We start from the raw sequence: 27,446 nt of genomic DNA, 5'->3' as shown, positions 1-27,446 counted from the left end.
TATCGATGTTACAGTGTCGCAACAGCTGGGTTGTCAGCAAACGATGACAGGCTCCGGTGGAACCGGCGAACACGAGGGCGGCAAGAAGAAACACACCAGGCCGACGTTCAGCGGCCAGCAAATCTTCGCTCTTGAGAAAACGTTCGAGCAGACGAAATACCTAGCTGGACCAGAACGTGCTAAATTGGCCTACGCCCTGGGCATGTCCGAATCGCAAGTCAAGGTAAGAGTGTTCAGAGAGATTTTTCTCCCATCTTTTCTCTACTTCTTTTTCTTTCGTTTGTTTTTAGGGGTAGCTCTGCTTTAGGGCGATTAAAGGGTCGTTAGTGTGTCTTGGCCGGACTCTTGATGAGTTTATGTGGGTTTGGGTCTCTGATAGGTTTCGGTAGGGTTTGCTTTAGGAGATTACGGCAAGATTGGTGTATATTAACTGGTCTTCTTGCGTAGAATTGTGTAAGTATTTAGGTGGTTAATTGGAAAATAATATCCGAGTTCCTCGCGATAGGTTTCATCGTATGGGAAACATACGTTTTTTGGTTCGTCAAATAGAGCATCTTTCGATGCAAATTACAGCTGTCTCAATGATTTATATACTTAATCGATTTATTGATTACTGTACTTTATTACGGTGGATATGTTAAACTTTCTTCTTCTTTCATTTACGATTAATCTTCCTTCGTAGATTATAGATAGAACGAAAGATGAGAGAGTTAGCTTTTCGAAACGACCCTCGAATCTTTTCTTTTCGTTCCGACTTGATTCTCATTTCCATTTTCGTTACTTTAAGAAATATCTTTAAACGAAGAAGATATTACGCGTGTTAATAGCTGTTCCTTCGTGTCTCTTTCAACGCTGCCAGACTCCTGGAATTTTTATACTTCTCGTTTCAAGAAACAGATAGTATTTGTAACGTTTTAGGAAGATGCTCGATATAAACTTGAAACGAGAAATCATGCATACTAATATTAAGATAAGATTCTTTGGATATTTTCAAATTACTCGACTACGAAGGTATTTCTTTAAAAAAAAAAACATAATCAAGAAAAGCTGTAGCATGGTCGAACGCGAAACAATTGAATGGAAAATGATCCGAAGAACGTAGCCAAGGTGAAATCTGTTTGAGAGAAATTAGGCGCGTACGAACGTTAGAATGTGGCGTTTCGCGCGGTGCTTTTAATAAACTTTACGCTAATCTCCGATAAAAACGTCCGGATGATTTAAGCGAGCGCCCGGCTAATTATGAGTAACAGATGTAGATGGGTTAATAAAAATTCATAACAGTTGAAGCGTTTTCGAGCTCGGCGCCCGATATTAATCCGTGAATGATGGAACGAACGGCAGCGGGGAGGGTACACTACGTCGCGATAAAAAGTAAAATCAACTTAAACTGCCCGGTGTTTTTAACGGCCGCCATCGTTTAATATTTCCTTGTCGGCTTAAACGTTTAAGCGCGGATTACAACCTCGAAAAATCATCCGTTTTAATGACCGGCCACTTTTTGTTGCTTCGATCTCGATCCCTTTCGATAGAGAATATCCACGCTGAAATTATTATTTCATTCGTCGTGCCCCTTTTTTCCTCCCTTTCAGTTCCATGTGTATTTTCGCCGCTCTAATTTGTAATTTATTGCAACTGATTTTGCATCGTTAATTCGAAGGTTTCAAGAAGCTCGAAAGTTCTAATGTCCTATCTGCATGTAGATGATCGTAAATCGTTTATTAAAATCGTAATGGTACGAATTGTAGTTTGTATAGTTAGACTGCGATATTCATAATGAAGATTTGGTAGAAATATGGCATATGATATTGTTATTGTCGTACACTGTCGTTTGGATATTTCGAGGTTCGAATAAGAGGGTTGGTAATTTCTTAAGATGCGACGTGCACGAAATACGAACTCTCGAGCTGTCGATGATAATTACATTCCAAGTATCGTAATCACAGCGTATCAATATTTTTGAAACGGTAGCGTAAATCAACGAGAACTTTCGTGAAATTCCAAATCGGTAAAAGACAAGAATCATACTTAAAATTTATCTAAATTACCATTGCAACAATCGTACCACCAAACTTAACCAAACACAAACAAAATAGATTCCAATTTACAAGCACAAATCTCTCTATCCGAATCGAATATCGATCGTTTGTTCTACAACCACACGAATCGAAGAATATTCGTGAAGGAATGTGTATCGAATTGTATTAATAACGATCCTATCAAGGCCAACTCAACGTCGAATATGAATCAGAAAATTTTCATAAATCAATGTCGTAATAATCAGCCTGTGGAACTCAACGAAAATAGTAACAAAATCAAAGAAATCCAAAATGAAAACCTATCTGGAAGCAACCGAATAATCCGCGAAAGCCCCGGATATCATCGCAGAGGTACACTAACTGGGGCGTCAGCCTTCGTCGTTCTCCGACATCAGCCGGGAGCGGAGGGGGTTGTCGTAATTTTAAAACGCATTTGTCCGCCGCCGGCTTACTCCATCAACGCCGCGAGCAAGCTTCTAACGAGGCAGCTTGTAAAAAGTTCGAAGGATAAAAGAAGGTGACAAAACAGCCCGGAGACGTGTCAAGCTTTGCGGCACCTGCGTCATTCTCTCCCTTCTATCTCCTCCCACCCTCAAACCCTATGAAGCACTCGCCGTAAGAGGAACGAAGAGAAACGTTGAGAGCTCCTGGGTGACGACAGCGTCACATCCCTCCCCTCCAATCCTCTTTTTTCACCCAGTGTCTCTCTTCTCTCTATCCATCTATTTCTCTCCATCTTTTCGACCGTCCATCCCCGGTTTCCCTCCCTACCCCCTTGAAAACCCTCTATTACCTATCTTCCATATCCAGGAGGAGGAGGAGGAGGAGGAGGAGGAGGAGGTGGGCTTCCAACCACCCTACATCTCCACCTCTTCTTCCACCATCCTCCAAGAGGGAGGTGGAAGCCTGCCACTTTTACTCCCGCCTCTGCACAGCTACATCTGTAGTACTCGTAGCTTCCAGTTCGAGGAAGAGAACTCTCTCCTGGCACACTCGAAGCCTCCTACATCGTGTCGCTCCTCTGGTTCGCCATCTTCGACCCTCTGGCTGCGTTTCCCTCTTCAGCCACCCCCTTCCGTGCTCTTTCCCTTTCTTTCTGTTCGCGTTTCTCCATCCAACCCTCCGCAGCTAGCCGGAGGTTTCTGTGTGTGTCGCGGCCTCGTCGATGTAGCGCTGTCATTGGCTCGTTCTACGCCGCCATATTTACATTTTTATTGAAAGCTACAAGTCTGCGTCGGTGAGTGATGGCCACGGGGATGAGCACGTTTTCCCTCCCGGCCTCCCCCATCCCACCCCCTGTCTCTCGCTGGATGATACTGAGAGGGTGGATTGCGGGTGGAGAAGGGTAAGAGCGGCGAGGGGGGCAAGGAGGGGGTGGAGACGGAGGGGTTAGCATTCAATTACCTCGGATTTCCTCGGCAAGAGGCGATTCACCTCCGCGTATATGCCATCTTCGGGGGCGAGATTGCCAACGGATCTACGGAGCACCGTTTCCCGAAATATTACGACAATATATACCCGAGCAACGGGACGAGTCGCTGATTCAGAGGCATCGATTCGTGCTGGATAGGCGGTGTTTCGATGTATTTGGCTTGGTGGTTGTAGCGGTGGAAAGGTTGGCGAGCTATGGCGAGGGGATGTAGTTAGATTAGACGGAAGGATTTGAAGGGTGAAATTTAATGGTAGTTGCGTTGTTGTTTTATTATTTAAAGTCGCGTCAACTGTCGTAAGTTATCAACGACTATTTTCTTGCTAAAACAACGCACATGTGTATTCTCGATTTTCCTACAAGCTTTAATATCTACATTGAAGCTGCTAGCAAGATGTTGGTCTTTAGCACAGCCATTGTGATCGTCGCGCGCAAGATTCCACTACTCTAAGACGCCAGCTAGCACTCTGATACCTCAGTACCTACACGCAGAGTAACAACGAGTTTGTGAACGATTGAACACGAGGGACGTGTTTCGAATTTAATAGATACGCGTTCTTGCTGCAATTGTTGATTTTGGATAGGATTTTCATACGACTGATCGCAATTGTTTGAAACTAAAAGTATATATATGTCGGAGATGAAAGAACACCGGAGCCTTTGGAATTTTGGATAATCCCGCAACATTGTAACCTAGAGTCTACTATAGCTGTAATTGAACAATTGTAGTTATTCAATCCGATTGTAATTGTTCGAGAGTTGTGATAATGAGCTTGGGCTCGAGGCGACAGTCAGTCGCCGAACGTAGCCGCGGTCACGGGATGAACGCTTTGTCTAACAAAGGTATGGAGTAATTCTATAGCTCTCCTTAAAAGAAATATTCGTGGCGACACGCGACAGTAAACATTCCAACGGTTTCTGTCCCGTGGCTCGCCACACGCAGACCCTATTCTTCGAGTAAGATGATTGCCAGATGTCGATGCGTCTCCGCAGTACATGTTCGGCTAGCCCGAGGGCCCGTTATAAATCTTAAGGTTTAGTTAACTAAAGTCCTTCAAACAGACAAACAGTCTTTGTCCCAACTACGGGAAGATAGGGGAGACATATTTTTCAACGAGCGGCGTCTCCCACTAGCAACTTTCCCTCGAGGGCGGCTAGCATCTTTTTCTAACCACCGATATGGAGATTGACCAATTAGCAGCAACGTCAATTTCCCTTACTTTCTGAACGAAGGCTTTTCTCGACGAATCCGATGATCTCGTATCCTTAGACACACCCCATTATAGCTTTCCTCTGTGGCATCATCGGGACGGGAAAGGCATTCTCGCTCGCGATCTCATTGATGAAAGGAATAACTCTTTACGGTCAGTGAATATTACGCGTCCGACTTAGATTTTGCGAGTACGTTCATCTATCATCCCGTCGACCGCGGATTCGTTAGTTTCTCGAGTACCTAACTACCGCGGTTACTTGTCCGGTTCTATAATAATCGTATTTGCACTAGTCAATGTCTTCTCTATTGCATAACGACAACGTGTAACCCAAACGAAGCCCCTAACCCTAATTCTAATGTAAACCCGACATATATATATATATATATATATATATATATATATATATATATATATATATATATATATATATAGATTAGAATTCGAATTTCTTATTAAAAGGAAAGAAATGGGATGGAGAGTGGCCAAAAAGAAATTACTACGCGTCTGGCGACTAAATGCAAGTTTCTTTCGTACAGAGCAAGACGAGTTTTAATATTCTGAGCGTTTCTCTGGCGTCTTGATAGACGAAAAAAAGATAAAAGGGGAAAGAAAGGGACCGAGGCTGGAATAAGCAGCGGGGGAAAAGAAATTAAAAATAAGGAAACACGGGGATCGGGGCTTGAAACTAATGATCAAGGTATAATTAGCGAAAAGGAATGAAAAGGGGAAAGTTAGAAATTCTTGTAGAAAGAGGATCCTAATTCCCCCAGTTATTTATTATTCCTACGTAACTCGGTATACCAAGTATATGTATAAAATCGTTTCGAGTGATCGGAAATTTTATTGAACAACATTCTCAGGTGAATTATTGAAATTTAAAGTGAAAGATACGATTTTAAATTGTGAAATATTATCTCAAAAAAAAAAGAGAAAAGAAAAGACAAAAAACAAAGTGCAGATAAATTATTAAAATCTAAGGGATCGGAGAGACGTCAAGATTTTATATTACAATCATATACACTCTATTTCCTGTAACATGCATTTTAGTAGAGTCGTCTTTTACAAATGAAAAAGGAAGAGAATCGAACTTTTATCGCTAAGAAAATGAAGATGGTTCTTCCAGTTGATACACTAGCGAAACAGTGTTTCGTCGCGAACTTTTCTCGTTTGCCGCTGTGTTACGATCATGTGCCGCGTATTACATTCTTACTTCGTACTTCCTTCGATGTCAGCTGTTAGATAACAGGAATATATTGTCCCCTGTTATTGTTAAACGTTCTGAACTTTCGCCTGATAGACGAACGAAATAAGAACTCAACGATTGTATTCCATTCTCAGAAATAAAATAACTATGTTTCATAGATCTTTGATGATGAATTAATATTTTATAAAATTCAATCGATAGTTTCTCATCGTCAATATTAAATAAATCAAGGATAAGATCAAAAATTGCTGTCAATAATAATATCCAAGAGATACCATCGAACTACACTTACAGACCTTTTTAATATTTAAACAATTCTTTAACGTTACAGGAATGAAAGAAAAACTACAAAAGATTGCCATCGGAATATCTTAATTATTCATGATGACCATTAACAAACGATTTTAACATTTTCATTAGAAACCTTCTTAACGTTTATATTACTTCTTTATCTTCATTGATAATTGACGATAGGGCGTAGATTTAACGTATGGTATTAGATTGTCAAATTCAAACTTCGGAGAAACGATATTTTTTATATGCTTTTCATGCATATAGTAGCCTAATTCAACGCGTCTAACGTGAATAGAGCACGATCGAGCGTTGAAGTCTCTGGAAGCCTAAAAATGATCTCACCGAGTGGCGGCCACGTTCATCGTTGACAAACGATCGTGACTAAACGCAGGGATCAAGCGAACTACATTTATAAACATTTGCGTTATTACGCTGGAAATTATTTGCTCGACATACGTTGACGCGAGCGTTTCGCTCCGCTCGTCGCGTAATAAACTTATCTGCCTCGACGCGACGATATATCGATCATTACATTATTTACGGAAAGCTTTCAGTCGAATTAATATCATGCGTTTCGGATGAACGTGGATTTATGAAGTATATTCAGCAATGAAATTTACGGGATACGTTTGTTCGTTTGATCTGATTAAACAGAGGCTTGTCTTCCATTTCTTGTTTTGTCTTCTCCTTTTATTTCGTTCCTCTCCTCTTGCCTTTTCTTTCTTCTGAATATTCTGATAATCTTAAATGATTCTACGGAAACGTAAAAATTAAATTTCTCGCGTTGTATTTCGCTATTAAACGAAGGCTAGTTCTGTACTTATTGTCTTTTTTTTTATTATTTTATTATTTATTATTTGCTTTCTCCTTCTTTTCCTTTTAATTTATAAAACTTCTGAACGATTCATGGGAATTTAAAAATTACGCGTGCAGTGTTTTTAATCTCCAAAAATATCGAACGACTCTACAGAGATTTAAGAATTGGATTTTTATTACACTTTATTATAAGATGTTTTGTCTTCGTATTTCGTTTCTCCTTCTCTTGCCTTTCTCCTCCTTTCTCCTTAGAACTTACGAAAATCTTGAATGATTTTATGAAACAATGATGTCTAATTGTAAGTTAAAATACCGTTAGAACGTAATAGATTGAATGTCATAAATACGATGTTTCTTCTAAGCTCGTCCGTCTTTTTGTAACAATAAATATTTCATTTCACGCTCTAAAGTTTTTCTAACTACGTATTAATCTGACTACACTACTCGTCAGTTAACAGATTCGGCAAAAATATTTTATTTGATATCGTTCGAGGATCAAAGATCGCTCGTTAAACAAATACATCGTTTATACTATAGACGAACGAGCTTAAACGTTAAAGTTCTTATGGCTCACTTATGGATCGTCCTGTATACAAAATCGATATCCTACGTTCGTGGTTTTACATCCGAGATTTATCATTTTTTCAGTATCGGAAAAGGATTAGTACGGCATATAGGGATTCGCTAGTTCCGTCCAACGAAGATATATGTGTTCTGTCATTCCACATTTCCAGATTTATCACTTTTTCGTTTTCGAAACGTGTATCCCACCGATACGCGTTCTTTTTCCTCTTTCTTCTTTTATCTCTTTTTTTTCGTGTCTGTTTTCTTGTTTGTTCGTTTTTTCCTTTATTTTAACCAAATACACGTTAAATTTGCCACACAACCACGTTTACATTCGCGTACGAAGGATTGATCGGAACAATATTGAAATTACTTATTTTATTCATTGTATAATACTTGAAATTGACTAACAAAAATGATTTCAGAAAATTGAATTTATTTCGTAAAAGAGGATTAATTGAGCTTCTATAATGCTGTATAATTAGGAAATTACACATTCGTGTGTTTTACTTGTATCTTTCCAATTTTGTTTATCTGTTTATAATTGTTGTTTAGACTTCGTTTCATCTTATTTCATTTCATTTTTTTTTTAATATCATTTAAAACTTTGGTTTATTATACGTGTTGGTTGGTTTATTAAGAAGACGAGTGATAAAATTGTAATAATCAGTTATATTAAAATCACTTTAAGTACAAGTACAGAAATAGTGTATACCTGTCGTAATCGTTGCTCGCTCAATGCTACTGCCCAACTCTATGCTCGCTAGTCGACTGTATGACTCGCTATAATGATTCGTTATAATGGCTGTCCTAGAGAGCACGTTCGTCTATTTACATCGACCGGTGTTATTATAGAAGGTTCGAATGTAACTCCGGTTGACGATTACAAATAACGGCGATAATATTTTGTCCGCAATTCGTTTACCTTGAACTTAGCAAATCAAAACAACGTTGGCGCTTCAAGGCACAACAATACGAGTCTCTTCCGATCGACTCATGTGCTGTTACACCTTATTTTATCAAATCTCGGATTAATCATGAAAATAGCAGGAGACTATAATGTCGTAACCAAACGAAAGCAAAATTTAGCAACATTGGTTCAAACTTATCGTAGACTAAACTCATAAAGATTATCAATTCTTCTTGAATTAAACATATCAATTACAATGATTTGTATGTAATTTTTGACCATAAAAGTTCCAACTAAGAAAGATATTCTCCTCGTACGAACAAGTGCAAAAGTCGAGACTTGAAATTATAGGTTTAGATCTAAACAAAACCAACCGAATTAAAATCTCGAATGAAGTACCAAAAAATTCTGGCTGCAATTTTTTTCACCCGGAATCGACCAAAATTCTGGTCCCAGAAGCTCGATTTAAGTTAAAACAGCGAATCACAATAATTGTTTCAAATAATTTAATTTAATCAACATCCTGGTCCCAGAAGCACAACCCAGCCTTAATATAATTACTATTCGCTATTTTAGGTTGGGTTGAGCTTCTGAAACCAGAATTTTGATTAATTCTGTGAGAAAAGGATAGCCAGAAATTTTGGTATTTAATTTGAGATTTTAATTAGTTCGGTTTTGGGTAGATTTAAACTTATACTTTTGAATTTCCATTGTTCGCGTAAGGAGAATGTTTTCCTTGATTAGAATTTTTATCTTCAAAGAATAGGTGTATTACTCATATAGGGCTAGACCCAACGTTTCTCCATAAAAGCCACTCAAAATCACCCGAAAACGCTCATCCATCAGTCCTTCAATCTCGCTGTACACGCATTTATATCGGATTCGTCATACAATATAGAAAAACTACTTCCGCGTGTCTACCCAGTGGAAATATCGCGAATTGCTCTGACGCCACCAGCAATCATCGCTTGACACTATACTGAAACGCAACGCACTGGTCTGCGACGTGAATCGAACGAGAACCAGCTATTAAGATTATTACGCGGGTCGTCGTTCAAATTGCCAACGATGTCCGACGCATGATTTAGTTAGCCGGCTCGGTGAAGCGAACAGTGAGCAAAGTGCAACGACCACCACCACCACCGAAAATGCTCGACGATGTACAGTGGCAGATGAAAATATTCCATCACTTAGAGAAAATTTTTACGAATGTGTATACTGTCGTGGCTATAATAGACAAATTTGAAGATCTATGGTGCAAGAATTACAAAACGCTTATTGTAAATCATGAAAAAATTAGCGAAAAATTGGTACACAAAATGAAAAGAATACCAAGACGAGAATAATTCAATTATTTTTCAAATTTGAAAAAAATGTTCCTCGTTCTATTCTACTACGTGATTCCTCTATTTATCATTTTTTCAAGTAGCCATATCAAGAAATACGTCTTCTCATTCTACTCTATCCAATAGAACGATATAACACTTGCTAGTCGTATCATAATCGCTGAAACATCCTGTGCACGTACGGAACCAAACCAAACACAGGACCAGTTAAACGATAAAAAGAGAAAGACGTAACCACTGCGCAAAGCTCAGTCTCCAGCACTAAACGAATGATCCCCGAGTGGCGCGCGTCCCCTATTAGAATCTAATATGGCAAAGTGAACGGCCAAGCGTTTGCGAGTTAAAGAGCGTGACACCCCAATGCTCGTAGGCGTATCAGCGCGTGTATCACGTTTAACAAGCTAGAGAGCTAAAGATGAGAGAGAGAGAGAGAGAGAGAGAGAGGTACACACACACACACACATACACACACACACTAAAACGAGACACTATACCACGATTATAGTAACAAGTTGAAGTCCACGTCCGATGGAGCGCACAGTAGTCGCACGAAACTGACGGTGGTGGGGATGTGGTGGGGATAAAACGCGCAATGATCTCGGCGCGCATCGAAATGGAGGGGATAGCGAGGCGCTGTAACCGGAGTGGAGGGGGGATGGGGATAAATAGCGCGCGCTCGAGGGTAGGACCGCACGGAAGGAACGAGGGCTTAGATGGTGTTTACGCAGTGGTGGTGGTAGTAAAGTGGCGGCGGGCACCCCTGTGTCCCGATAGAAACGACAAGAGAGGACGGGCTGCTGGGTTGGTAGGCTGCAGCAGCACCACCGGGGGAGGGGTGGAGTTGTTTACGGCGGAGTAATCTGCTCGTCGACGGATACCAATATCGATGACGTCAATTAGTACGAGCGAAAGCCTCCTACCCGCTTTTCCTCCACCATGTATCATCATGGTGGTGTATGTATGTACGGCGCGGCATGGCACGGCGTGATAAATCACGGCAGCAGGCGGCGTTCCCTTCATTCACCTCCCACAGCTCGTACCCTCGAAATTGGCCCACATGTACTTGACTCCATAATGCTCGATTCCACGAGCTTGTGCCTTCTCGCTCTCTCCCTCTCTCTTTCTTGTTTCTATATATGCGTGTATATGGTCTCTTGTTCTACCATGTTCGTCGCCTTCGTCGATAAGAGGCTGAGACTTTATTTCGAGAATAGAACGGTCGGCTCGCTGCATTAGTTCCTGGAAAGGTAGTTTCCTAGGGGTTCTTTTGTAGCTTGGCGACGTTGTGATGGGGAAACTGGTCTTCCGGTTACGCTTCACATCGCGTGTAATTGCTCGGCTAGAGGATATTTCTTTTCGTGCTACTTTCGAATAACGTCGAATAACGTTTCGTCACGGTATGGTCAGGTGATCGTCCGGTGAGTGAGCTCGGTTTATTTGGAAAACGTCGGAGAAGTTGAAAACGCAACACTGTACTTTAACGAATTCTTAATTAGCTGAAGGATAAACGTGTTTCTCGTCGATAAAGCTGCTCACAAATTTTAATGTAAAATTTTAATTAGGGTGTTATACAAAAATATATATGTTTCTATTCTTAGTTACAATAATTATAATATTTAAAAATCTAGATCATTCTTCTTATATATTATACCTACAAAACTAACCGGTATCTTCTAACCTCTCCCTCCCACCAAAAAAGAAGGAAAACATCGAAAAGCTGTAAAAAAGAAGAATCGTATCATGTCTGAAAATTGAATCTCCAACATCAACGATTCCTTGGCTACACATCTCGTTGACGAATATCGAATACGAAACACGGATTCTTTTTTGAGACAATCTTTTCACGGTCATAAACGGCTGTGTTCAATTTTCCGCTAACGCCGCGTCAGTCGAAAGAAAAGAAAAAAATAAAAAGAAGAGGAAGACGAGAGAGAGAGAGAGAAAAAGAGTTTGGTTAGGATAAAGGGCGAGGCTAAAAATCCATGCTGATCAAAATCGGGCTTCTATGAAGGGGAGACGAGACTAATCCTGTAACGCCCTCGAGTGTTTCCTTGATCAAATTTGATGAATGTATCTGTATCACTGTACACACGTATTAATATTCCCCTACCCCCCATAATTCATTCGAGCTGCAGAGATCAGTGCTCCGCTTAGGAAACAAAGGAGGACACGGGATCGCAGATGTGATCAATAAGATTTTCACTGATCCGACTACTTCTGAACGAACCGGGGATTATTTAATTGACTTTCGGACCTTCTTCCCTTGCTTTGAGCACGGTAGGCGTCCGAGCGAATAGAAGCAAATAGAATACCATGTACAGGTCTTGTTAAATTGAGATTGTTCTGGTGAATGAAGATTAAGAAAAGTTGAACTTTCTGCTACGGTATGTCGAGAATTTACATTTAAATATTAACTTTCTTCCATTACAAATATGTACACATTTACATGTGAAGATTACAGGAGAGAAATATGATAATTCGTATCTTCTGTTTTCTATAAGAAAGTTCCATAATGTATAGCTAAACTGTTCTTTCATTTCGTTTTACGTAATTTAGGGATTAAATATGCGCTCTTCTTAGCTACCCATTCTTGAATATTTCAAGAATATCGACTGTTATGGACTACGGATGTTTCCGCAATCTTTCCTCTTTACGAACATCTTTAAGAAAATAATTAAGAAACTAACGTCCATATACGATATGGGCGTACTTGTACGTCTACCATACTGGAGAGAACAATAGCAAAAAACCATTCGAATTTCATTCGTGCTTCTTATACGATTAAAATACCTCTCGCTATATCAAAGTATCCACGACAGTATCTTACTAACGATACTACAAATGTACTATCTATTTAAAGAAATAATTGTACGTGAACGAACATCGCATCATGACTGCCTCGAATATCAAAACTAAAACTTAACATTTCAACACCATGTCACATTTTAATTTTAATGAAGAAAGAAATGCCTAGAGCAAGGAGAAGATCCAGGGCAGCAAAAAGGGGAGAAACCCAGTGAGAGACATCATTCACCGGCATTATCGATATTCATCGACGAAATCAAGACACGGTGCGAGCTTAAACTCGATTTCAGCTCGGTCATTTTTTGGCGAACATCGAGAAAGGAAGAAAAGGGAACGACAAAGAGGAAGGGAGGGGGCCGTAAAGCTCGGCCGTTTCCCAGTTGCCGTCGGTCGCGAAATTTGATTCCGAAATAAAAATAGAATATTGGGGATAACGCGAATCGGTGAAGCCATTTGATCTTCGAGTGAGGCGAAATGGTCGGCCGGGGTGGGTTACGGGGACGGGCGAGGAAACATATCGATATGGGGAAGCGGTACGAGAACGGAATACAGAGGAGCGCATTATCGCCAAAAGCCAACTACCCTCTGCCATTCTCGCGGATCGCATTACTTATTATTTGAAGAAACATTCTGCTCCAAGCACTTTGTAATATTACGAGAAATTACTTTGGACCGATTGATCTCGACAGATTCCGATCCTCGCGAACCTTCGCGATCCTCAAAGTAATTTTGATCCGCTCTTTTAAACGAAGTGAAATTGATTCGTACGATTTGAAGCTCTCACGATGATCATTAGAATGTTATACAGCGCTGATCTTCAACAGTAGGATATATCATGTGCCGTGAAAAATTCTGTCATTTCTTTTCCACTTTGGCGTTACGCAAACGCTAAAACTACCTGTAACTGCAGACAATCGGATCGTGTTTACGACTGTTCGTTTTCGATGCATTGAAAAGCCGACGGATATTCATCGTCGACTTTGCTAGGTGTACGAAGAACATACCATGAGTGATTCAATGGTAAGAAGATGGGTTAGAGGCTTTAATGACGGTCGTGAAAATGTGCATGACGATCGAACGAAGCGGCGGACCGTCTGTGGTCAACGACGATTTGCTGCACGCGGTCGAAGAAAAAGAACAGGCGATTCACAATTTCGTCAACTTTCCATTCATTTTCCACGAATTTCACGGTCGTGTCTCCGCGAAATTGTGTCACACCGTCTAGAATTTCGGAAGTTATACTGTCTGGAATTCCGGAAGTTATACCGTTTGGAATTTCGAAAGTTATGGTCACGCTGGCTGCAATTCTGGGCGACGTCGTTCTATGAAACGGGGATACAAAAACTAGTATTTCGTTATGACAACTATCATAATAACGATAAAAAGGACGTAAAAGACTAGTTTAAGGTATATACGCTACGATAAATATCAAAGATTTTAGGAATAAATTCAACTTCTATAATACGAAGGAACTCGTATAATACGAAGGAAATAACGGACTTGTTATTTAGAAAATGAAAGCCGTGAAAAGCGTGCAATTTGCACTAAACATTAGCTAGTGTTCTAATACTTATAACCAACTAGTGTATTTGTGGTTCTATCGTGTTTCCAAAGTACCTTGGATTTTGCTGCCTGAAAGAACCTGAAACAGTTTCAGATCTCTCCTGAAGGAGTGAACTGGAAATCCGAAGAACCACAAATTTTATGTCCCAACGATTCTTAATTCTTTGTAATCCTACATCGATTTGAAGGCTCAATTTGTTATTTTATTGCTCATTTTTTTTTATTTTTATTTATTGAAAAGAATTTATTACCAGAAATATCGAGGTGATTTTTCTTGTACTTTATTCCTACTTTCTTCTGAGATTTTGTTTTAGAGTTTTCATACAGAATATTGGAAGATATTTTTGATTTCTGCACTATTATAATAATCGTATACCATATGAAACAATGATGAGCGAATGACGATGAGAATATACCACGTTGAAAAGGTGAAAGCAAAGTTGTCATGCAATTAACTATGCCATAACAAGAAGCAGATGAAAGAAAGGACTCACCGACAGTTGTCTTCGTTACTGGTAGTCGATCTTCAACCGAAGGTGATGATCAAGCTGCAAATGGTTATGCATTTTTTAGGAAATTTCAAGCAACATTTTTACACATAATACGTATAATTAAGTGTATGTACAACGTCCAAAGCAAATGTTACTCGCTATAGTATTCAACTTTCTATCTGCATAGTGGGACGTTTTTCACCGATAATTATAAGTAATTTTTTCCACTCATTCCATTTCTTTGTTCAAATTGTACTCTGCTTAAAAAAGTCAAGTTAAATATGCAGCGGTAGAAACGTATACCAGAAACTTGGAAGAATATTTAATAATTTTTAGGATTCTTCTAAAACGCAGAAACCTAACGGAAACTGCGTGGACTCAAAACGACCCAGTATGCAGACGACGTGAGTAAAAATAACGTTACAGACCTAAGGTCGATGGTTAATAGACGATACAAATTTGCGATTTAAGTTTCGTTTCATCAGCTTCGTTCGTAAAAAATATCAAATTGCGCATAAAAATTCGCAGTCTGGCGATAATCGATCCACGATTCATCTCTCAGCAGGTTCATGACTTGGTTTTGCCGCGAATGCGCGAACGGCCTTAAAAATTTATCGACGTGTCAATGAGACGGTACCATTTGAATGATAAGCGGGCTCAATGAGGTGGAAATTGTCCAGAGTGAATGTCACACACGACTTTCCACGCATCATTAAGCATCCACCCTGACTGAATTTCGTTTTTCCATCCTTAACGCTAGCTTCCACCGGTGAAAGCCGCGAATTTCACTCGGCGCCCTTTCGAGACCATTTTGTTCCGAGCGTACAGGGTGTTTTAACCCTACTACGATCTTTTGAAATTTTGTTTCAACCTTGCTCTTTGAAAGTTTCAACGAATTTCGACGGAGTTCCACAAAGAAATTTGCAATGTTTGAAAGAGAAAAGCTCGAATATAAAACTGAAATAAATGCCAAGTATTCGCAACGATTTTCTCGTATCATCTTTTAATTTGCGATATTCTTTAACGATAGAGAACAACATGCGAATTGAAAATGACACGCAGGGAACGTAGCAGTTTACTATTTTTAATTTGTCACTCATTACAAGTAAAAGATTTCAAATTAAACACGTAATAGATAAAAAGATTTCTCACCTAAATCATTATTCTAGACATGGAAGTGTTATTATCGATTTTTATTATTTACCATCTTCTACGAACGACAATCTCATTTTACTTTCAAATAAAAAAAAAAAATACCATTGACCGACGCAATTAATAAGGCAAATAGATAAATTAAAAAAGATCAACGACCGAAGTACTGTCATTGCTGTTATCGAACATCGTTATTAACAAACTAAATACGAGATCCTGTTGATACGGTATTTAGCAACAAATAAAAAATGAAATTGGATATTTGGGAGGATAACGAGGGTGATTTTGCGGACGTTATAGATCGGCAACGTATGATCGGCGTTTAGCCAGCCGTGGTCGACCGCATTCGATATATAAACACTCTCATTTGGTAATATATCTCATTAAGGCCTCATTGATCCACCGTGACGATAAATTTATCCGGCAGTTTAGAATGATATGCGAACCAATCTCTCGGTGTGGCGCACGCCGATAAAAAGCCGCGCTGTAGTTGGTTTATTACGCTGGATTCGATTGCGACCGGATCAATTTATAGAAAAGTGAATCGAATGAAGAGCCGAGTCTCCATTGTTCCGCGATAATTGTTCATCGAGCGGAAAATCAATTGAAAATTTTTATTCCTCCGTGAGAAATTTAAGGGCGCGAGAATGCACAAAGTGTGTATAATATGCGTGTATATAATAATAAGAAATCCGAAATTTAATGTGATACTCTTTACATTATCAGTTATATCTAGTAGGTAATACGATTGTGTACCTAAGTTCCACTGTTTCAATTGCATCTACAAAAATATGAATTTGCATTGATAATTGAATTTACGTAAAAATATAAATATCCGCAGTCTAAAAGTAGTAAGGTCTAAGAACAGTCCATGTAGTATCATTTGATTGCGTATATTTTTTAACGCTATAAGTAGATAAGTACATGTACTTTTCAGCCCTGCCTTTTCAGTTCTTTGAGTGATTTTCGAACGAATTACATTTATCGTTGACAAACTTCTCAAGTTCGAGTAAAATGTAATGGAATTGATGATGTTCCAATTTTATATTAAACATTTTCTTAGGATATCAAAAAGATATTTTTATTATGTTGGAACGAGAGTGAAATTGAGGGATGAACATTTCAAGAATACAAGTTTAGGATTAAAATTATGCTAATTATATGGGAGATAAAAATAAAAAATTTCGACTATAATGAAATGTCGTAGAATAAAAGTTATATGCTTAACATGAACAGCGTCAAAGTGTTATTCAAATTGTGTTGAAATTATAAATCTTTTAATAAATATCATTATCGAAAGATATTACTAATAAATAGATATTATATCAATAAATATTATTATTGGAGAAAAGCTATTATTCGAAGAACGTTTAGGATTATCGACAAATGGAATGGTAAGAGTGGACGCAGCAAAGTGGAATAACAGGAAAGAAGGGAACAAGGAAAAGTCGACAAGGGTGACATGTTGGAACGTCTGACAGGGTGGAAAATTCGAGCCGAAAAGGAAGTCGTGAAACGATCATGATTTTTTGTCATGAGAATGGAATGAATATAGAATATAACACGAATGGGAAAATCATATAGACACACGTTTTCAGTAACTACGTCCCACTAATTGTAATTCGTGGGCCGACCGTGTGTTACACAGCTATTACTCTACATCGCTAAATCGCAATGCATTAAAACATTGTATTAAAAGCAAATCATCGTTTTAAAATGTTTGTTTCCATGCGAATCGAATCAATTATTTCAGAAGTATTAAATTTCGAATTAAGAAATGATCCAGTAGCAAGTTGAAACGACAGAATCCTTGCGTGACGATCGAGGAACATAAAAAGAGAGGAACGAAAGACAATGATTCTGTGATGAAAATAAAATAAGACAAAAGATGTGCACTTTTATAACATTCCCGGTCTTGTTATCAAAATTTGATAAATTCGAGTTGTACGTATAATTATACGTATAAATTATACATACATATGTATATATATGCATATATAATTCATATGTACAATTATATGTACACAATCTAATTCGTTTACCATTTCCATCTATATGTATGTATAATTTATATGTATAATTATATATATATATATATATATATATAATTTATATGTACAATTAAGTGTACACAATTTAATTTCCACTTATATGTATGTATAATTGATATGTATCAATTCCACTTAACATCTCCTTTTAAAAATGCACCTATGCTTTAACTATGACAACTACGATGTAAAAAGCAAGCCCAAACGATGCCAAAAGCATCTTGCATGCACACCAAACACAGTCGGCGAAAAATCTCGAGAAAGCCCACTTTGGGTGAAATTGACCCTCCACCATGATCCAGCTTGTTCTACACTCTGGTAATCGGTTAGTAGCCGCGTGTCTATGCAAATTCTCCGGCTTCGAAATCGCGGCTATCAAGATGTGAGTCACGCCTGTAATCTTTCGCATAGTAAATTATCCGCCAATATCAACGAGATCAGATACTGGCCGGTATTATCTGTTACGATTGGAGGATGAGGGGAGGATACGAGAGGGACAGAGAGACGCCGAGCAGAGGGTGCGACAGAGTCGCGTGGACGACATTGTGGAAAGAGAAAATCAGGAGGAAAGGGAATAACGGGGAAAGAGAGAAAGGGAGAGAAGAAGAGAGAAAGAGATGGACAGTGGAACCCCGACGGTGTAAGGGCTTTGCGCAGTTATAAATGCGGTTTTGTATCTAGCTTTACAGGACAAAGTAATGGGCTTAGATAATCCTGATTTAATAAATCGAACAGTTGCGGAGGGAGCGTTTACAACGCGTGACTAACGCGTTCAAAAACAAGATGAATGACGCGCCACGTCGAAGTGCCGCCGCCTGCTCGCATTTACATTTCGCCACTGTATCTCCGAAGCGGGAGGACAAAAAAAAAAATTGCCCGGAAAATGCGAATCCAAAATTGCGTGGGATTTGTCGAAATGGCCAGTCGCTGATTCCACTTCTTTTTCTTCTTTTTTTATTTGTTTTTTTTTTCTTCTTTTTTCGGGGCTGAATCTTAGGGTAAGCAGGGAGAATACGATGGTTTTCTGTTGATGGGGTAAATAAGTTTGGATTAGCTGAGAATATTCTGACAATTTAACCGAAAATATTTCTTATTTAATATACACGTTGAGGGAATATTTTATCCCATACAGCGTAATGGTATTAATTTAGAGAAAGATAGTAAAACCTACATATTTCACGGGAATTATGAGAGTAAAACGTTTCGATTTATTGCTAGTGAAAATAGGCTATTTCAAGAATTTGTTGATTCAAATATCCTTGCTTGTTTGTGTTATTTTCACATCCTTGATAATACGTTTTACAGTATTCTGTTATCGGTTGATCTTTCTTACGTTAAGGTTTTAGATTTAGGTAAAAGAAATCTTTAGATAAGGAGTGCAATTTTTTAATCCCTTTAAAGATAAATTCCTTGCAAGAAGATATTCTTCTTTTAAATATCGTATATTTTTTTTTAATTTTCTTATTTCCTTCTTGTAAATGGAGATAAAACGATAATCACTGTAATAACGTAACTGGAGCTTGAACGCGTGATGTGATATTTTGACGAACGTGGCCGTGTTCCACTGGCTGTTCTAACATTAACGTTCAATTTGAGGGCAATGTAAACTGCAGAGAGATTTTAATGGCTTATTATCGGTTACTTGCGTCACGTTTTGGCCCCATTACGGTCTATTAAATTAGAGGTAATTCCTGGTTAAACAGTACGCCGCCATAATGTTAGCCGAAAATCAATTCTTACACCCTGTTGGGACGATTTTCGCTCTGTATAAGAACAATTCATCAGTAACCCAAATTATTTCATAGTCATCGAATCTTTACATACCAAGTCACATAACATTTTTTTAAAAATCTACAACCTACACGTACACGTATACTAACACGGGAGCCGATTGGAGTAAAAACAGAATATTTAAGAATATTTTACCCTATTACTATTATTATTATTATTAGTGTTTATTATTAATATTATTGTATTGTCATTATTAATAATAGTCTCCTACGGTAAATCTATTTTTTATTTTATTTTTCTCGTTTTAAGGAAATAAAAAGGATTGCACTAAAATTTTTAATAAATCTTCCTAATATTTTTTCCCCTTATTTCTTAATTCTAATCTAAGATTCTTAATTCTGTTGCATTAGTACTATTACTGTCATTCTATTGCTATTCTACTCTTTGATTCTATAACTCTATCTTGCGAAAGGAATAGAAAATACAAAAAAAATATCAATTTCAGATATACGACATAAACAGATACGATTACATAAGAAGTACAATTATGCTGTATAGAGAGGTGAATTTTAGAAAACTGAATGAAACTAAACTAAATTAGAATTCGATAAAATTCACCGCGCAAACCGACATAAAATTTCTAAGATTCGCCTTTCCAACAAAAGTATCGTTCTCTGTTCGCAAACCAAAAATATCTATCCTTCGCGAATACTTGCACAGAAATATCCGTTAATAAAGATATGTATACAGGACGACGATGATAAAATTCAAAAAATCTGTTGCCGAACGATAAACTGGAATCTTCGAAACGGTACAATGATCGAGCAAACGTGAAATGAAAATCGAGTTTCCGGATGGGAGATAGGATTTTCAATCGGAGCAGTTGGCAACGGCCAAAAGTCGGTTTCTTCGCGGGCTCGTAATAAAAATTTATCCTTTGCCATCCCGGTTCCCGCTTATCTTTTTTATTCCGCTCCCTTCGCTTTTATCGGCGGTGATAAAACGTTCGATCGATGGGCCGATCAACATATCGCGATCGGAAATCGCACGGACGAATTATTAAGTAAGGACGTCTAGAAACGTTTCTTATCGCCGAGCGAACTGTTTCATCGTTTCTTATTTGGTTATCATACAGGGTGAGTCGATGAAGATTACCACCGACAATAATTCATTATCCATTGACTGCATCAAAAAATATATGAAATAAAATTTTCTATATTCGAGACAGCTCAACGGATGAATATATTCTGACTAATTGATGCCTAGCATTGACCTATCAACGTGACCTTGAGCTTTTTAAACAGCGTCACATATCGTTTCCGTCGTAGCCGTAAAAAATACGAATCCAACGACATACGATAAACCTCTCGGTCAACCTTGAAACTCAAAATGAAACGAAAATTTGTAAGAGGCTTGTTACGGCTTTAGAACTCGTGCAGAAATTGCTGGGCGCGAGATGCAGCCATTCTTTGCAAATCTCCGTATACACGCGAACCGAAACTCTGCCATTAGCTAAGCTCGATAGAGCAAAACTATGACCAAGACGCACTGTGGACGAGCGACTATTGTCCACGCGATATCGCTACGATCGTACACGTCTGTACTCTTTGTTCTTAGCTCGTAAAAACACACAAAGATGTATAATCGTAGCGATATCGCGCGGACCACAGTGTCCGCATCGGACCCCAGTATTATCTGTGCGAACAGTAGCACGCGAATTAAGAACGATCCACCTGTACGAAAAAAGCCTGTTCAGAGGTTGAAGGCGACTCAAGGTGGTCCCTTCGTACATCTATAAAGCTGGAAATACGCGGCAGGAGTCCCGTGTCCCCGCAACAATGTATTTAATTAACGTAACGGGCGCCAGGGGAGCGGCGGGACTCGAGCGTAGCGATTGCACCCACAAACCACCCTCTATCCATAGCGGCGAGCGCCGCGTGACCCCAACTAAACTCCACCCCCGTGGCGGCCCCTCTTTCCTCACCAATCCGCAGGCTTGTTCAATGGCCGCCAAGTCGAGAGCTTAAATTAAAGATATAAGCGTGGCGTCGCTTGGCTTGGTGGTAGTAGTGGTGGTGGTGGTGGTGGTGGTGGTGGTGGTGGTGGTGGTGGTAGTGGTGGTGATGGTGGTGTGCAACGCGCAGCACTTGCCGTGTAGGCGGTAAACGAATTAAAAAGTAAACGGCCAGCCGTAAAAGTTAATAGCTGTTCGGATGAAAATTAAAACACTCGAGGAATTAAGATAACGGAGAGAAAGGAAGCCAGACAATCTGGGCGAGATTGACTGCAGCCCGAGAGCTGGAACCTGGCACGAGCGTAAAACGTCAATCCCTCTCTTTAAATAGGAACATCCCACCCGTAAGCGCACCTCTTTCTTTTCCTTCGAACCCTTCGCGAGGCTGCACGGTGCGACGTGCAGGATAGACGAAGATAGGAATAACCTTGTTAAAAATAACGTTGTTCGATTTTGATCTCATTACTCGGTGATATCATCGGTATGAAAGTAATACAAATGTAAACGATAACTCGCGGGAAAATCGACAGAGCATTAGTAGAAATCCGTTGTACATCAAAGAAGTCTAATCGCTTGAAAATTACCAAGCTCGTTACTATACGTTCTTGTCTGTTAATTCCTGTTAAATAATAATTGTTACACCGTAAATGCGAAGAATTTGAGCAAAGATACGTATGCTTCTAATTTCCAATTTGAAAATTTCTTTCTTCCTTTCAACAGCGATTTAAAAAAAGGGGAACGGTTCGAACGATCCTGCAAGTTTTTATTCCGCGTCAGAAAGGTATTGCATCGCATCGCTGTAGGATTTTGTTCTGCTAAAAACTGCTATGCTAGATGTTCTTCATTTTTTAACGAGGTCCATTCGTAATCATCACTTGCTTGAGAAGTGGATTTCTGACCATATTTATCTCAAAAAAGGCTTTAAAAGTTACAGGAAAACTGTGTCATTCGTTAAACGCCAGCACAATGTCCGCTGAAACGTAGGATAAGTGCTGTTATTAAGACGCTATTTATTTAAACGTCATCATGCGCGGTTAGACGAGAAAGAAATATTTAAGACTGATATTTCAACCGACCCAGGAACCAGAGAAGATACTATCAAAGATTTGATAAGCAAACATTTACCTACGTCGGGTTTCCTGATATCGAGTTTTAGGGAAACTGTACATTACAAGCATTTTTTTATCTTTGTACCGAATAATAGTTCAAATGCCACACCGTGGAATGGCTGGGTTGACTTGCAGGGAATGGAAGGTGTTGTCGCATGTTGATAGAAAGGAGGATTTTTAGAAAAGGGGAGTCTTGTGGGTTTCTCTGGGTTTTGAGCAATAGTAGATTCGCAGATGATTGCGCTTAACACTGTCGCAAAGGACGCAACTCTGAGGAACCTCAGAGCCCTGAAGGAGGCAGCTGCAATGCTGGCGAAACGTGATGAAGAATTTCCTTCTGGACACGGCTTACGCGCAAAAGCCTCGAACAGCGTGACAATCCAGGCCGTGAGAACCTTAAGATGAAGCCTCTCAGTTGGTAGATGGCTGTTTTCAGAAGATGGATAGAGTTTGAAATCTTCAGTCTTTCCAAACCTACGTTTGATGATGGTGAGTGTTAGAGAATGTTGATGGATGGACAAATTTTTTAATTGGAAATCTTTTAATTCTTTTTCGATTTTTTTGGATTGTATCGATAGATCGTGGTTTTTTAGGAGGTTGATAAGGTTCAAAAGTATATCTTCCGAAGGTATAAGAGGTGAAGAATATCGATGGAAAGTCGGATTCCTGGTCGATAGGTTTCTTTTTTGGTTTTCTGTGAGTCTTGACGAATAGTAGCGGTGAATAGTATTCGTTGATGATAATCTTAGCCAGTTAGTTGTTTTCGACGAGTATACTCGTCACGCTTAAACAGCAGTTACAATTTGCTGTTTAAGTTGGAATTTAGTAATTGCAATAAATTGCAGTAATAAAATTAAGAAATAAAACGCGTTGTCTTAGGTACACGCTTTTCAAACAGATCACTCTGATAGAAATTCTCACTTGGTACTAGTATGTTTGCAAGATTATGTTTGCAAGTGAAAGAGAACGTTTGTGGAAAAGAAGATATTCGGGTCGAACGCGTGCGTTCCTTTAAACTAAGAGTTGGCTTCACAGAAGCAAAGGTTTAATTACGCACATATACTATCTACCTATATCACGAAAGAATTAGAAGTACTAAAAGGAATCAAAGTTGCAAATTTAATAATTATAGCAAGTTGCTAATTAACTTAAGGGAGAAGAAGAATGCAACAGAGACAAGTTTCCAACGAAAGGGTTCGTTTGTGATTCCAGGTATGGTTCCAGAACAGGAGGACAAAATGGCGGAAAAAGCACGCGGCTGAAATGGCGACGGCGAAGAGGAGGCAAGAAGAGGTCGAGGGCGTCGTCGCCGAGGGTGAGGATGGTTGCAGCGACGCGGAGGCTGAGGGAAACAGCGAGACTGCAGCGAAGAGGCTGAGAAGGGAACTCGAGCAACAATACAGGCATTAAAACACGCGAATAAAGAAACGAAATAAAAGAACGAATCGAAGGACTAGATTCACTAGGTAGATTCGTAAGAGGATGTGAAAGAGTACGTGGCAAAGAGAATTTTAGAAAAGGAACATCAAGACACACCGATCGTTAAACATTCCCCTTTTCTTTATTTCTCATTTTTTCAACGTTCTTCACATTGTCAAAAGAAGCTTTAAGGGAAGTTGACTTCACGAAAGACGAAGATTTTCAACCGGTTCAATAATAATTCTAGCGTTAAAATGTTCTACCAATTGACCTAAAATAATTCAAAGAGTAAGTTGCTCCAAAAGAATTATGGTTTTATTTCAGTTTAAATTTGTTAGAAAATTGCTATAATAAGAGACGTCCACGTGGTTGTTCTATGGAAAGGGAAAAAAGAAAATGCCTCGAAGCGTTCGTTTCAATGTGTTAAATAGAAGAGAAGAAAATTTGTTAAAATGTCGATATGAACGTGACGCCACCAAGACTGACGAGTTGAAGAAAAATGACTATCCATACGATGATCGAAGAACTTGTCAATTTATGTGAAAAAGAAGATATTCGAAGGCTGACTTCATCTAACTTATAATATTGTGCCGTTAAAACGTGTTAACTTGTACAGAAGCGTTCGAGGAGGATGTATACGACTTTCTATATAGATATGAATTTATTATATAATTGATGTTATCAATTAATGTAATTATTATTAAAGAACCAAAGATCGACGCGTATTAGTTAGAAAGAATAATTCGACTAATTAATTTTTATACAAAAGGGAAGAATTGACGTAAATAGTTGAAAAATAAATTCAACTGAATGCCTGGTAGTTGTATTCGAGTAAGAAGGATCGATACGTCGAATTTTCGCAAGATAATGAGTTTTAGTGGCACAATTGGCGAGATTGCTATTTTCACAAGTCCATTTATCTAAATGTTTTAAGTTAACGAACCGCTGAGAAATATAAACGCATTCCTCTTTCTTTCCGACAAATCTCACCGACGAGTTTTTAACGTTTATAGAGCTCTATCGTCGTTTGTATATATTTGTATCAAGATAAAATTATGCTATAACGAAAGGATCGTGCCGTCTGGACGTACGTTGCAAGAAATACACGCAAAATTATTATATTATAACTGAATGACAGTAATTTATACGTATGCGATTATTTGCAGGATCTTCAGATTAGAATAAATATTTTATGGATATCGAGGGGTAAATTTCTTTTATGGCAATCGGCAAGGAATTTTTAAGGCAAGAAAAAGAAGAAGTCTCTTTGTGGTGAGGCACAATCATGTTATCGACAAATCAAACTTTGTATGTTTATCGTGTAGATCGAAAATAAACACGGTTGTTGTTATATAGTTTAATTAGTCGAGAATTAGTAATAGATCTCGGCGGCTGAATCTAGTCATGTCTATGTTAAAATTGTCATTTCTACGATAACGATTAAGTTACAACGATTGTAGGAAATTTTAGTCAGGGTAATAGCGAAATCGCGATTTTCGAAAACAATAATGGACAGTTTGAAAATTGGAGAATTTGAAAAATCTACACATACGTATTGGAACTCGAGAATTTCCAAAAGTTTCGAATTTCAAGAAGTTCAGTGTTTGTAAATGTAGAAACTGAACAGTTGAAAGATTTAAGAATTGAAGAAATTCTACGAATTTAAGATACACGTTTAAGGATATAAAAGTTGGACATTTTAGGGATTACAAATTTGGGAATTTGAACGTTTAGAAATTTCAAGTCAAAAGATTTCAGATATCTGGCTATAAGAATCTGTATATTTATAAATACGTACTTTACAAAATTATAAATCTTGTATCATGCTAAAAGCAATTTAAGCCACTTTTTCTGAATCTTGCCTTAAAATTAGAGCGTTTCCAGCTAAAGAGAAATTATGGTTCCACTACGTCGATCAATCCTGCAAGTAATTAACTATAATAATAAAAGAAACGCCGGTAAGCTCGTATTCAGTTAAACAGCACGTGTATAGTAAATGTATGCTGAGTATCAGACAAGCCATTAACACCACCACTATGAGTATAAATATATAAATATTCAAATAAATTAAACGCGAATGTGAAACGAACGAGAATAAAGATTCAAAGGAAATGAAATATGCGTAAGAGGTAAATGAATCGAACGATTCCCCTTAAGAATTCTCTATTTACGTCCCAGTGAACTATGCCAATGAACGAATAAGCGAATTCAAATGAATTTTGTATATTCTGTAGATACGATAAACGTGAATGTGATATTTAACGTATTTAATAAGAATCTGACGTATAGATATACATATGGGACGACTTTCGGGCGCATAGCTGATATTTTTAAACGTATTTGAGTCATTTTATAAATTAGCGAAATTCCATTAATAGTAGAAATCATATAACAACTATCTTCTATCTTCTTTTTCTCGTTTGTTACAAGTGGAAAAAATAGAAACCATACGATTGCCAGATCGCGTAGAAACTCCTCTGCTTCTAAAGAACAGACAAAAATTAGTAAAATTCGTTAAAATAAAAAGAAACGTTCGACGTTACAACTAAAAATGTGTAGATTTGAGATTTCCAAAGTTTCGAAATCTGTAGATTCGAAAATGCACAGGTTTCCTGATCTGAATATTTTCGAGTTTGCAAATTTCAGAATTTGAAAATCCAGCAGTTTGAATCCAATCGGATTAAGAATTCTCTTAAGGATTCCATAATTTGGTATTACAAAAACTGTAGGCATCCTGATCGCCCGTTATATCCGCACTCGAAATGATCAAACTACTGAAAAAAATTCATGCGATCGCCCGAAACTCGTCCAACGAGTAAATAGGTGTTCCCCAATTAAACTCGAAGGAGGAAAAAAAGCGAAAAAAAAATAGGATCGTAGACGTACACGTATACATAATGTGTAATCGCAGGAAGCGTGCGACTAAAGGCAAAGTATTGGTTACCAACGAAGAACCGGAAGTCACGCTAAGACCTTCCTGATACCCGAATTAACGCGTATTCTGAATACTCTCGGTGTATCCGATATTCGTACGATGAGAATCGATTTTTAATTGTAAAGTCGTGGCTGGTCAACGAGTTTCGAAATGGAATAATAAGAAATGTAACGATGGAAAAAAGAGTCGAGTGTACTAACGTACCAGTTACTCGAGCGTTCAACGTGTTATTGTACAGTATTTAGATAAATTGCTAAGCGCGAACGAGGTAGAGACAATCTGTATAAAGTATTGTATAAATTATACATACGTGTTATCTATCGCTTGTGTATTATATCTCCAATTTAATAAATGGAACACGTATTA

General features: G+C 38.4%; 1 protein-coding gene across 1 annotated transcript; it reads left to right on the top strand.

Moving 5' to 3' along the window:
- The first annotated feature begins 20 nt into the window (after positions 1 to 20).
- LOC126873673 (homeobox protein Nkx-6.2-like) lies at positions 21 to 27,446 on the top strand. The gene is made up of 2 exons (XM_050634777.1): positions 21 to 223; positions 23,939 to 27,446. The coding sequence occupies exons 1-2, from the start codon at positions 44 to 46 to the stop codon at positions 24,134 to 24,136; spliced, it is 378 nt and encodes a 125-aa protein (XP_050490734.1). The 5' UTR covers positions 21 to 43; the 3' UTR covers positions 24,137 to 27,446.

This window comes from Bombus huntii, chromosome 15, assembly GCF_024542735.1.
Source record: "Bombus huntii isolate Logan2020A chromosome 15, iyBomHunt1.1, whole genome shotgun sequence".
Classification (NCBI taxonomy): Eukaryota; Metazoa; Arthropoda; class Insecta; order Hymenoptera; family Apidae; genus Bombus; species Bombus huntii.
This window is presented reverse-complemented; position numbering and strand designations above follow the sequence as displayed.